Raw genomic sequence first — 14,448 nt, 5'->3', positions numbered from 1 at the left:
TTCATGACATCTTGCTAGTTGCAATTGTTTAGTATTTCTTGTTGGCCATCCAGTCTTCTACCTACTTAAAAGTTCAGTATAGGCAGTATCATTTTTTAATTTTCTGAAGTAATCTGTGATGCAGCATTTTATCAAATGCACTATTCTTTATAATGTTATTTCATATTGGATTTTATTTAATTTTTAATTATCTGTAATTTTTTATCACTGATTTTTATTGCAACACCAACAAATTACATTCAATACAACCAGTTGCCGATTACATTTTGACTGTTTAACCCAGCCACCCCAACCCTCATCCCCACCCCCCTCTCCCCTCTCTCTGTCTTTGCATACACAGACAGAGCATTCCTATTTTAACAGAAGATCTTTTAAGTTAGATATCAAATTTGTCCACATTAAGATTGTGTTTGGTCGTGCATCATTTACTCTTGCTGATGATAATTCCAGGTAAGAAATGTCCAAAAAGCTCCGAAGCTCAGTACTTGAAATACCATGGGGACGTTTCCGATGCTGGACTACAATCTTCTTAGCTGCAGTCAGACCTGCCAGCTTGATTTTGCGTGTTTTTTCCATAAGTGAAAGGTGGAAGTCATCATTTAGAAGATGTACAGCAGGATCCATTGGTAATTGTACCCCCATTAGTTCTGTAAGAGTACTGATGACCTTCCCCCACAAACCAAAAATCCCTGGACATTCCTATACAACGTGTATAAAGGAGCCAACAGTTCCATGGGGGCAAAATGAGCAATATAAGTCAGGAACTAGTCCCATTTGATGTCTAATTCTCGGTGTTAGATATGCTCTATGACAAAATTTCAAGTGCATATACCAATGATTTGGGTTTTTCAAAGCACCGGCAGCATTGTCTCAAATCACATCCCAGTCATCCACATCTGCAGGACCTTGTGAACAAGATTATTGCATTTGATTATTGCCAGTTATTTCAGTTTTAAGACTCAAACATGTTGATTAGACAATATAATTTAAAGGCTTTGGAGATAAAAATTAATTTTCCTACATGAGCAGGAGATTATAGACCCTCCTGTCGTATCATTCCGGATCATTAACAAATGTTTATTTTAAACTAAGACTTTCTCAAAGATCTTGTTAAACTCTTCCACTTTCACAGGTTACTATTCCTTATAAGCGGTCAGCCTTGCACACTTCAGTGACCATAAGCAAGCCCTTCAGTCTTTCCATCTTGCAAGCCACCAATTTGCTCCTGACTTCTGCTTTGAGAAATTTGACTTGACAGTAGCACTGTACAAATTTGATAAATCTCATTTGCATTGTAGTAAATGTAATTCATGGAACGTATGGTCAAGTCTGGCATAGTTTTCAGCTTTCTTGTGACTCAGTTGGACAGGATGTTTTGTTTTGCTGGGAGTTGTATCAAGCAGCTAGAAGATTTCTCAAGCAAGACACAAAATACTGGAGGAACTCAGCAGATCAGGTGGCATCTATGGAAATGAGTAATCACTTAATGTTTTGGACCAAGACCAGTTTTGGCCTGAAATGTTGACTGTTTACTCTGTGCTATTGAATGCTGAGTAGCCCTGGCATTTTGATTCTTATAGTAGATTTTTTAAAAATCATGTGTTTCATATTGTCTTTGTTGAATGTGATCATGGTATTTAGATAATTGTTTTATTAAATCAAGGGATGTGGACATCTTTGGCAAGCCTAGCATTAATTATTCCTCAATTACCTTTGGTGGTGCAGCATCTTGAGTCAATGCAGTAAAGGATCTCTTAGTGTTGTTGAGAGTTGCAGCATTTTGCCCCCATACTATTGAACAACAGCCTAGTTAGCCACCCAGTTAATTCTGAACAGCAAATCTTTATCACCACCGATAGCACATCATTTATTTAAATACTGTATAATAACAGGCTTTTCTAGTGCAGCACACTTGTATTGCCCATTTACACCCGTGTGACCAATTAAGCTACTAGTCCATACATCTTTGGAATGTGGGAGGAAACTGGAGCACGTAGAGGAAGCCCACATGATCAAGGTTAGAATAAACAGTCTCCTTACAGATAGTGGCAGAATTAACCCAGGGTTGCTAGCACTGTTATAATATGCCAACCGATTATGTAACTGTTCTGCCCTGTTATTGGTAGTTCTTACTGTTTTCTGTATTAGGTACACTTGCTACTTAATATTGCACACTGAATCTTGTTTGAAAATAGCGTTGGTGATGGTGGGAACCTTGCAAAGACCATTAAGTTGATCATCCACTTTATACGTGCACTTTATACGGATTGTGATGATACTGAATTCGGCTAATCATTATCTGTTGTCTCCTGGAAGCCTGGTTATGAGTTGCTAGACAAAACCTGTTTCTCTTGAAATTAAGCTAGATAATGAAAGATGATCATTGCATCAAGAGAATTTTCTTCCCTTGTGGGCTACACAATAGAAAATTAGTAATATTGACATGGAAAAGTGAACCTTTGACTGTTGGATTGAGGACAAGGTCACAGAGATTACCTCAGCGCTTCATGCTCATTCTAAGTGCTTTGTTCGTGCCATAAGTATGTGTTCACACCTATAATAGAGGGCAGCATAGCCAAAACTGTATATACTGAAATTCACATTTCTGATTTCTAATGGAGAATCTTAATGCACTAATTTAATTATTTTGTGAATGGGGTACTGTAAATGCCTTTTTCTTTTCAGTATGTACTCCGGTTGGTCTCTCCAGAATGTTCACAGTAATGGGACAGTTACTTGTAAAGCCAACTGTAAGTAATCAAAATTACTAAGTATAATAATTCTGCTGTAAGGTGCTACTGTAAAAGGTGTCTCTTTGTAAATTGCCTTATGTACATATTGAAGATATTTTCAGATTCAGATACAGGTTAATTTGTCACATGTACATCATAATATGTAGTCAAATTATCATTTGTGTAAACAAGCAACACTCCCAAGGATGTGCTTGGGGCAGCTTGCAAACATTACACATTAACATGCCCACAAGTTGTGCTATTGTTTTTTTTTTGAAGGAATATATGCATAATAATATGTGCATTTCAGCCATGTATCTCTCATCACAAAGCATTCAAGCTTGACAGCTTCTGTCATATTTTGTAATATGCTCTAATTAGAATCACTAACAAGATCTGTGAGGTTGTAAGAGATCATCAGAAACTTGGACAAACTTGTTGATGGTTTGATTTGTGAAATATTCCCTTATAAGGCCAACAAAAGAGCAAATGAGCTGGTAATTTTCAAGCCATGAATTTTTATATTATTTTCATTTAATCTCATTTCTGTTTTGTCTTATTCTTCATTTAAAATGTTTTTTTATGTTGCTTTTCTGTAAGTTGGTAAATGTATAGTGATCGCATTTGTTATTCTAATGGAAATCGTTTAAAACAGAAGCTGTCAAACCAAATCAAATCCTAGTCACAATGTTACAACAAGCATGTCAATTCTCCATTTTATGCATTTTCAAGAGTTCAAGTATTAACGGATATTACATCCTATTGTGGTGTTTCTTTCTTTCTCCTTGGCCTCAGTTTGTAGCATTATAATAAGGCAAGAATATAAATTGGAATATGATGATTATCAGTTGAATCAGTGTTAATCCTTCTACCATACTTGTGATTCTTTCAAATTTTCTTTTTATTTTCCTTCTGCATCTCTGATCTGAGTTAAACAGCATGGAAATAGGCCCTTCAACCGAACTGGTCTGTGATGAATGAGGTTCTCCATTCAGTCTAGTCTTATTTGCCAGAATTTAGACCGTAATCTTCTAAAGCTTTCCTATCCATGTGCCTGAGCAAATGTTTAACAGTAGTTATTGTACTTCCTCTGGCAGCTTTTTTTAAAAAAAGCAACACCTGACACATCCAAATTAAATTCCGTTTGTCATTCCTCCAGTCACATACTCAGCTGATCAAAATCCCAATATAATTTTTGATAGTCGCCTTTATTGTCCACTATACCATGTGTCTTAGTGCCATCTGCAAACTTATTCACTGTGCCTTGTACATTCTCATCCAAGTCACTGATATAGATGATGAGCAATGGGGCTAGCAGTGATTCCTGATGCAGGTCACTAGTCATAGCCTCCAGACAAGGAACAAACTTCCACCATCACTGTCAACTTTCCACCTTAATCCATTTTTCAGTTTTGTCTGGATTCCTTGTGATCTAACAGCCTACCATGTGGTACCTTATCAAAGGCCTTCCTGATGTCCTTATAAACTGAATCTACTGCCCTCGTTGGCACTGTTCATCACCTCACCAAAAAAAAATCAGTCAAGTCCAAAAGAAATGATCTCCCACACCCAAAGCCTTTTTGTCTTTACAGCGATCCTTTTCAATGTTTTTCCATCCTGCAATAACTCTTACATGCCCATCAACTTCCTCTTGATTCTTTTTCACATTAGTCATCAAAGGGGTAATTTCAATTTACTAAGTAACCCACAAGTGTGTCTGTGAGATAAGGAGGAAACCAAAGAAATCGAAGGAAGTGCACACAGTCATGGAGAGATCAAAATTCAACATAGGTAGCACTTGAGGTGGGATCAAAACTGGTTTCTGAAGTTAACTGCTATGTTGCCCTGGTACATGTGTTGACTATGAATAGAAAATGGGAAATCTGAACTAAAAGCAAAAATACTAAAAACTCCACTTAAATCAGGCAGCATTAATTTAAAGTAAAACATAGTTCATCTTTTAATTTCAGCTGAATTTCTTAACTTGTATATAAGCTGTGTGAGGAGTGTGAAAGGCAAGGCAATATTATCAAAAAAATGTGGCTGGGGTTGTGCAGATAATCTGATTAATGGGGCTACTTAAAGAGGAAAAAAGGAACAAAAATGAGAGAGAGAGATTATATATGGTATACTTTGATAATAAATTTACTTTGAACTTTGAGCTTTCTGAAGAAACAAAAGAACATGCAAAAAGTGTAAACAAAAGTTGTGCAGTTTGAATTGAGAGAAAAGTTGAACTAGTATTACAGATTCAGTAAAAATGGGCTGTTCTTTTGAAGGAGAATATGAATTTGCTGAAGTTGGAAAATGTTTATCCATGAAAAATAAATGAGATATGACCAATGACTCTTGAATGATGTGAAAACCATTGTCCTGTAGTTGTTCTATTATGCCCTGGGTTCTGATAAGTTGCTTTATAGCTGTAATGTTGGTGTATTTTGTAAAGTTGATGCTGAATTCTTTCAAAATGAAGAATATTGAAGCCAGAGGGTAAGTCTTGCACTGGATACTTCAGCTAAAGATGCACATGATCGACCCTAATTTTTATTTCCTCTTTTATTAAAACTACAATTCTATTGTTGTTTTCAATGTTTGAGAGTGTAAATAAATTAATGTTTCAGCATTTTGATCCTATGTGCAAAAAAGATAATTGTCCAATTAGAATAATGTTGCAAATAGTATTTGTTTAGTGTAAAGTAATGTGCTTTCATAAGCACGGAAGTTTTATGCATTTGGAATTAATTTGTAATAATTTCAACTTGTCTCTATTGTTCTAGTTGGGTTTCTTCTATTTCAACTGTCAACTAACAAATAATTCAGTTGAAAATAGAAAATTAAATATTAATTATTCATTTAAAAAGTCACCAAAGACTTTTTGTGCTTGCTTTCTGCTGTGGTGCTGTACATGCCAAATTACCCATTTTTTCATTCCCTTCAATTAACTGTAAAGTCCCTAATGATTTTCAAAAAAAATAAAGAAACTTGTACCCAAGTCAATGTACCAAAAGCACTGATCTTGTCCCTTTGGAGAATGCTTAGAATACAGAGACTTTAATGGAAAAGCAAATGCGTACGATGTAATAAGAAAGTTTTGCAGTTATTATTGTTGTTGGATAAACCTAAAGCAGCCGTCTTTGTGTGCAGACCTGAAATAATTACTAGCTGATCTGGATATTCATCATGATCACTCCTGATAAATTCATTCCAGTCCCAGCATTGGACCCCTAGTTACATTCAGTTGACTAAATTTAGCAGGTTACATAGTTGCATTCTTGTCATCAGATTCCTAGAATGGGAGCTCTAATCCATTCACTGTCAAGTGGACAGAGGAAGGTATGGAGAATCTATTCAAACCTCCCATAAAGAAATGCAACTGACTGATGGAAATCTTTGCATGACCACTCAGTGGAGGAGAATTTGGAATGATCAGTATCAGGTTTAATATTACTGGCATATGTTAGTGAAATTTGTTATGTGGCAAAGGTACATTGCAATACATAATAAAAACTTTACTGTGTGTGTGTATAAAATGTTAAATTAAATAAATAGTACAATAAGAGAAAATAATAGTAGGGAGGTAGTGTTTATAGGTTCAATGCCCATTCAGAAGCAGCAGAAGGAGCACATTACCTCATAATTCACCTTTTCCCATCAGTGGCAGTCTCTGGATCCCAGATTTTTCTCATTGGCCATCTCAGCAGTTGATGCAAGTTATCCCCGATCCCAGGAAGTTACCTAAGATGGGTGATAATGTCAATTTACATGTATGTTCACATCTTCATTGAGGATCCTGTTCTCTCACTGTTAGCCTCATACTTGGCACAGTGCATGTTAAATAAATTAAAAAGTTATTAAGCTCTAATACAGAAACATACTGTTCAGTCCATTTAGTCCATGCCAACCTGATTTTCTGCTGAGTCCATCTACCTGAACCTGGAGCATAGACCTCTATGCTTCTTTCATCCATCTGAACTTCTGAAATGTTACCAGGCACTGTCAGTAAGAGGATGTGGTGTTGTAATGTTAATCAAGGAGTCCATTACTGCAATAAGGAGATAGGATGTCCCAACAAGTTCTTCAAGTGAGGTCATATGGGTGGATCTCAGAAACTAAGGGCGTATTCACAGAAAATAGGAACAGGAGTAGGTCACTTGATTCATTAAACATATTTGGCTATTTGTGATCAAGTGTCACTGATAAAATAATTAAGGTTACAATGAATACCAAAGAATTTGAGTATGGTAATAACCAAAAGTGTAACTGAATCTTTAAGAGCTTCAGAAAGAAAATACAAATAACTGGAGGATGTCATAATGCATTAAGCAAGGAATAATGTAAACTGGAATACCATAGTTCAAACTTCAAAGTAAATTTATTATCAGAGCACATACACCACATGCAATTCAAAGATTCTTCTTCTGTGAACATACTTAGCAAATCTATAGAACAGTAACTGTAAACAGGATCAATGAACAACAAATTGCAAATGCAAATATAAATAAATGGCAATAAATAATGAGCATTAAATAACAAGATAAGAGTCCTTAAAAGTTATCTCCTTTTATTCAAGAGCCTGATGCTAGGGGTAGTAACTATTCTTGAACCTGGTTGAGGAGTCCTGAGGCACTTGAACCTTCTACATGATGGCAGCAGCAAAAAAAAAAAGAGCATGACCTGGGTGGTGAGGACTTTTGTTATTGGATGCTGCATTCTTATGACAACATTTCATGTTGATGTGCTCATTAGTAGGGAGGGTTTTATTCATGATGTACTGGGCCCAATCCACTACTTTTTGTAGGATTTTCTGCTCAAAGGCATTTGTGTTTCCATGCCAGGCTGTAATGCAGCCAGTCAGCACACTTTCCACCACACTTCTATAGAAGTTTTCCATAGTTTTTGATGACAGGCTGAATCTCCACAGACTCCAGTGGAAGTCAAGGTGCTGTCATGCTTCCTTAGCAATTATATTTTTATGATCAGTCTAGGACATGTCTTCTGGGATAGTAACACCTAGGAATTTAAAGTGACTAGAAACATAGAAAACCTACAGCACAATACAGGCCCTTCAGCCCACAATGCTGTGCTGAACATGTACTTAAGAAATTACCAAGGGTTACCCATAGCCCTCTATTTTTATAAGCTCCATGCACCTATCCAAGAGTCTCTTAAAAGACCCTATTGTATTTGCCTCCACCACCGTTGCTGGCAGCCCATTCCATGCACTCACTACTCTGCGTTTTTTTTTAAAAAAACTTACCCCAGACATCTCCTCTGTACCTACTTCCAAGCACCTTAAAAGTGTCCCCCCTTGTGTTAGCCATAACCATTTCAGCACTGGGGGAAGAAGCCTCTGACTATCGACATGATCAATGCCCCTCATCATTTTATACACCTCTATCAGGTGACCTCATCCTCCGCTGCTCCAAGGGGTAAAGGCCAGGTTCACTCAACCTGTTCCCATAATGCATGTTCCCCAATCCAGGCATCATCCTTGTAAACATGAGGAAATCTGCAGATGCTGGAAATTCAAGCAACACAATCAAAATGCTGGTGGAACGCAGCAGGCCAGGCAGCATCTATAGGGATAAGCGCTGTCAAAGTTTCGGGCCGAGACCCTTCCTTGTAGATCTCCTCTGCACCCTTTCTATGGTTTCCACATCCTTCCTGTAGTGAGGTGAGCAGAACTGAGCACAGTACTCCAAGAGGGGTCTGACCAGGGTCCTATATAGCTGTAACATTTCCTCTTGAACTCAATCACATGGTTGATGAAGACCAATACACTGTATGCCTTCTTAACCACTGAGTCAACCTGCGCAGTAGCTTTGAGTGTCCTGTGACTCGGACCCCAATATCCCTCTGATCCTCTGCACTGCCAAGAATCTTACCATTAATACTATATTCTGCCATTATATTTGACCTACCAAATGAACTACCTCACACTTAACTCGGTTGAACTCCATCTGCCACTTCTCAGCCCAGTTTTGCATCTATCGATGTCCTGCTGTAACCTCTGACAGCCCTTTGTACTATCCATAATACCCCCATCATCAGCATATTTAGTAACCTATCCCTTCACTTCCTCATCCAGGTCATTTATAAAAATCACAAAGAGTAGGGGTCCCAGAACTGATCCCTGAGGCACACTGCTGGTCAGCAACCTCCATGTAGACTATGACCTGTCTACAACCACTCTTTGCCTTCTGTAGGCAAGCCAATTCTGGATCCACAAAGCCATGTCCCTTTGGATCCCATGCCTCCTTACTTTCTCAGTAAGCCTTTCATGGGGTACCTTATCAAATGCCTTGCTGAAATCCATATACACTACATCTACTGCTCTTTCTTCATTAATGTATTTAGTCACATCCTCAAAAAATTCAATCAGGCTCATAAGGCACGACCTGCCCTTTACAAATACATGCTGACTACTACTAATCATATTATACCTCTCCAAATGTTCATAAATCCTGTCTTTTAGGATTTTTTCCATTAACTTCTCAACCACTGAAGTAAGACTCACTGGCCTATAATTTCCTGGGCTATCTCTACTCCCTTTCTTAAATGAACAATATCTGCAACCTCCAATCCTCCGCAACCTCTCCCATCCCTATTGATGATGCAAAGATCGTTTCTCAGCAAGCTCTTCCCTCACTTCCCACAGTAGCTTTGAGTATATTTTGTCCGGTTCCAGTGACTTATTCAATTTGATGCTTTCCAAAAGCTCCCAGTACATCCCCTTTCTTAATGACTATATGCTCAAGCTTTTCTATCCACTGTAAGTCATCCCAACAATTGTCAAGTCCTTTTCCATAGTGAATACTGAAGCAAAGTATTTATTAAGTACCTTGGTTACACCTTCCAATTCCATACACACTTTTCCACTGGCACACTTGATTGATCCTATTCTATCCTCTTGTTCTTCACATACTTGTAGAATGTCTTGGGGTTTTCCTTAATCCTGCTCACCAAGGCCTTATCATTGCCCCTTTTGGCTCTTCTAATTTCATTCTTAAGCTCCTTTCTGCTGGCCTTATAATTTTCTAGATCTCTATCATTTCCTAGTTTTTTGAACCTTTTGTAAGCTTTTCTTTTTTTCTTAACTAGGTTTTCAGCATCCTTTGTACACCATGGTTCCTGTACCTACCATCCTTTCCCTGTCTCATTAGAGAATGCCACGCAAATGTCCCCTGAACATTTGCCACATTTCTGCCGTACATTTCCCTGAGAACATCTGCTCCCTATTTATGCTTTCCAAGTTCCTGCCTGATAGTTTCATATTTGCCTTTACTCTATAATTAAATGTTTTCCTGACTTGTCTGCTCCTATCCCTCTCCAATGCTGTGGTAAAGGAGATAGAATTGTGATCACTATCTCCAAAATGCTCTCCCACTGAGAGACCTGACTCCTGACCAGGTTCATTTCCCAATACCAGATCAAGTACAGCCTTTCCTCTGTCAGCTTACCTACATAGTGTGTCAGAAAATCTTTCCGAACACATCTAACAAACTCTACCCCATCTAAACCCCTTGTTCTAGGGAAATGCCAATCAATATTGGGGAAGTTAAAATCTCCCATCATGCCAACCCTGTCACTTTTGCACAGTTCCAGAATCTGTCTCCCTATCTGCTTCTCGTTGTCCCTGTTTCTGTTGGGTGCTCTATATAAAAAAAATCCAGTGAAGTTGTTGACCCCTTCCTGTTTCTAACTTCCACCCTCAGAGACTCAGTGGACAATGCCTCCTCCGTGACTTCCTCTTTTTTTTTTGCAGCCGTGACACTATCTCTGATCAGCAGTGCCACACCCCCACCTCTTTTGTCTTCCTCCCTGTACTTTCTGAAACACCTAAAGCCTGGTACTCTTAAGTATTTATTAATCAAAAGTACAGAAAGATGAATTCAAATGGTCAACACACAATCTGCTGGAGGAACTCAATATGTTGAGCAGCATCTGAGGGAGGAAAATATTGTCGACATGTTAGGTTGAAGCCCTACATCGTAACTGAGAGGTGAACTGGCCAGCACAAAGAAGAAAAGTGGATTGGCAAGAAAGGATTCTGTGTTGATGGTGGACTGAAGAAGGTGTAAAGTGATGGGGCAGGTAGTTCAGAATCAGGTTTAATATCAGCGGCATATGCTGTGAAATTTGTTGTCTTTGCGGCAGCAGTACAGTGTAATACCTATTAATAGGAAAAAATGTGAACTATGGTAAATATATATATTAACTAGTTAATAAGTACTACTAAAATAGAAATAAACTAAGTAGTGAGCTAGTGTTCATGGGTTCAATGTCCATTCAGAAATTGGTTGGAAGAAGAGAAGAAACTGTTCTTGAGTTGTGGAGTTTGTGCCTTCAGGCAGAGTTTGTACCTCCTTCATGATGGTAGCAATGAGAACAAGGCATGACCTGGGTGATGTGGGTCCTTAATGATGGATATTGCTTTTTGAAACCTCACTCCCTGATGTAATGGATATTACTGAGGCTAGTGCCTTGATGGTGCTGACTGAATCTTATTTCGATCCTGTGCAGTAGTCCTCCACACCCTCACACTGCCATACCAGATGGTCATAGAGCCAGTTAAAATGCTCTCCACAGTACTGATGTAGACATTTTCAGGTAAGGGAGGTGAGCAAGTGTGGAATTGGAAGACTCTGGCAGGTGAATGGTAGATGGAGCCAGCAGATGAGAAAGAGTAAAAAGATGAGAAAACATGATAGAGTAAGAAGGGGGGGCGGGGGAGTAGATTTGTGAAGGTGGATGACAGCTGCTGGAGAGAGATGAGCAGGAACACGAAGTGCTATCAGAGCTGGATTCATATAAGGAAAAGAGATTAGAATGAGAGACCCATTGGAGCAGCAGGGAGAGGTAATCAACAGTTGAAACCAGAGGGAAAAATAACCAGTGTGTGAAGTGGCTGGATGGGACTAGAAAGGAGGAGTGGACAAAAATGCATGAAGGGAAGCTGAGAGGAGGGTAGGAAGAGGATCAGCAAAGGGAGATCAGAAGGAGAAGAGGGAAGAAAAGGTAAGGGGGGAGGAAGAGAGGTAAAAGGGAGGGGGACTCAATGCTATTGGGTTGTGGAGTACCTAGGTGGAATATAAGGTGATGCTCCTCTAGTTTGCATTTTGCTTCAGCCTGGTTGTAGAGAAGACCAAGATACACAGGTTAGTGTGGGAATGGAGAGGGGATTTGAACTGATTGGCAGCTGGGTGCTCAGGATGGCCATTGTGGATTCAGTGTAGGTACTCTACAGGATGGGTGCCGAGACTGTGCTTGATCTCATTGATGTTGAGTCCACACTGGGAGCACTGAATGCAGAAGACAAGTTTGGAAGAGCTCATGTGAACCTTTGCCCCACCTGGAAAGATTGGTTTGGTTGTTGGATGGTGATGAGGGAGGAATTGTAAGGACAAGTGTTGCATCTTCTGCAACTCAAATGATGACAGGAAAGAAAAGTTATAATTATTAGGTAAGGCTGGAGTATTTGGGAGTTTAAACAGTTAGAATTTCTGAGCAGAAGAAACACAGAAGATCATTTTCCAGTTGGTAAAATGGTCTTGAAAGGTTTGGAATTTCACTCAAGATACAGTAATATATAATATTTTACCAAGAGCTTATCATAAACAATGGTTGAAAGATTTTTTTTTATAAAATGACACTGAACAAATAATTTAAAAAAGTATATAAGCTATGCAAGGAAAATGCAAGAAATTGCATTTGGATAATTTCAGCTAAATTCCAGCTACCAGTTTTTAAATTCCCCCATGTTTGCTGGTTCAATGATGTAACAATTCATTTAATTTTGTGGGTATTTCAATTAAAACTGTGATCAAGAACTGTTTTATTTAGCTTAACTGTTTATAATTTCAGATTTTAGAGGACCTGGATGAGCAAATCTATTGTACTGGCCTTCAGGAGGAAGCACTTATAAGGAGATTAAATGGTATGCAGTCCAGACTGGTAATTTTTTTTTGCATTTTGGCAGATAACTGATAAGTTGCACTGAGAACAGATAATTTATTGAAATGATAAACTGCATGAAGCTCTCAGTTTTTAGAAGCAGTCTGATTTATATTAGAAACATTAGGCTTTGTAATGGGATTAATGGTCACAATTCCAGAAGAAAAGGAACAGAATGTACAATCAATTTCTATCACAGCCTTTATTAATTGATAACCAGATTAACTTTTAGCTCTTGGTTCTCCTGAGACGGTAAGAAAGCGTCTATGAACCTCCTATTGATGCTAATTATGAGCACTGTGAGAAGCAAGGAAGAGAAAAAATATATATTTTGCCTATTTGTGTATTGTCCAAATAGGCTTAATTACAAATCTATGAATCAGAAGTTGGCCACTCAGCTTCCTGTATCTGCTTCATTGTTAAATAAAATCATGGCTAATCTGATGTGACCAGTTCTAAATTCCCCAATAAAGGAAACATCTCTCCATATCCACCATTTCAAAAATATAGATGTTTCAATTAAATCCCCTCTTGTTCTGCTAAACTCTAGCTGACACAAGTCTAGATTGTTTAACCTGCCCATTCCAGGAACTGGTCAAGTTGTTAACCTGCTCATTTGAGTAACTTGCTCAATGTTATTGTACCTGCCTTAACCACTTTCTCTGGCAGCTCATCCTCTGTGGAAAAACTTGCCCCTCAATTCATTTTTTAATCTTTTACTTTGCAAAACATAACATCTCCTCCTTGCTGACAATCAACGTTGGTGAATTTTCAAGAATGCGTATTTATCCCACTGTTCTACCCTCTCTACACCCATGATTGTGTTACTAGACACAGCTCAAATGCCATCTTTAAATCCTCTGATAAGACATCTATTGTTGGCAGAATTTGATGGTGATGAGGAGGTGTGCAGGAGTGAGATAAATCAGCTGATTGAGTAGTGTTGAAACAACAACTTTGCACTCACTTTCAGTAAGACCAAGGAATTGATTGTGGAATGGGAAGTTGAGGGAACACACACCTCATCAAAAAATCAGTAATGGAAAAGGTGAGGGTTTTAAGTTCTGATCTGTCAACATCTCTGAAGATCTATTCTGGGCCAACATATTGTTGCAAAGAAGGCACAACAGTGGCTATATTTCATTAGGAGTTTGAGGAGACTTGGTATGTCACCAAAAACTATCACTAATTTCTACACATGTACTGTGGAGAGTATTCAAACTAGTTGCATCTTTGATATGAAAGGCCCACTGCACAGGATCGGAAAATGTTGCAGAAGGTTGTAAACTCAGCCTGCTCCATCATGACACTAGCCTCCCCAGCATTTTCAAAATGGTTAATATGAGAGGGCACAGTTTTAAGGTGCTTGGAAGTAGGTACAGAGGAGATGTCAGGGGTAAGCTTTTTAGGTACAGTGTGGTGAGTGCATGCTGATGACTGAGGTGGATAAAATAGGGTCCTTTTAAGAAACGCTTGGATAGGTACATGGGGTTAGAAAAATAGAGGGCTATGGGTAACCCTAGGTAATTTCTAAAGTAAGTAAATACATGTTCGACACAGCATTGTGGGCCAAAGGGCCTGTACTGTGCTGTGGATTTTCTATGTTTCTAAAAGTCAATGCCTTAAAAAGGCAGCATCCATCATTAAGGACCAGCATCACCCAGGACAATAAGAAATAAATATATATAGTTCTTTCTGTAATTTATAGTTTTATTATGCACTGCAATGTACTGCTGCTATAAAACAACATTTAGTGATTGAT

The 14,448-nt window shown here is 38.4% G+C and overlaps 1 protein-coding gene and 1 long non-coding RNA gene across 5 annotated transcripts in view; one reads left to right on the top strand and one right to left on the bottom strand.

The window, feature by feature from the left end:
* Positions 1-14,448, top strand: part of lmbr1 (limb development membrane protein 1) — a 211,461-nt gene that overhangs the window by 98,714 nt on the left and 98,299 nt on the right. For all 4 annotated transcript variants that reach the window (XM_059971871.1, XM_059971870.1, XM_059971873.1 and 1 more), the window contains 2 exons: positions 2,686-2,750; positions 12,597-12,669. In XM_059971871.1, coding sequence (XP_059827854.1) covers positions 2,686-2,750; positions 12,597-12,669 — 138 coding nt within the window. The remainder of the gene's footprint in view (positions 1-2,685; positions 2,751-12,596; positions 12,670-14,448) is intronic.
* LOC132395373 (uncharacterized) lies at positions 403-6,767 on the bottom strand. Its single transcript, XR_009512593.1, has 3 exons — positions 6,635-6,767; positions 6,363-6,467; positions 403-905 (listed from the first exon to the last, which is right to left on the bottom strand). It is a non-coding gene; the product is annotated as an uncharacterized LOC132395373 (long non-coding RNA).

This window comes from Hypanus sabinus, chromosome 6, assembly GCF_030144855.1.
Source record: "Hypanus sabinus isolate sHypSab1 chromosome 6, sHypSab1.hap1, whole genome shotgun sequence".
NCBI lineage: Eukaryota > Metazoa > Chordata > Chondrichthyes > Myliobatiformes > Dasyatidae > Hypanus > Hypanus sabinus.
The sequence above is the reverse complement of the archived record's forward strand: the minus strand, read 5'-3'. Positions and strand labels throughout refer to the sequence as shown.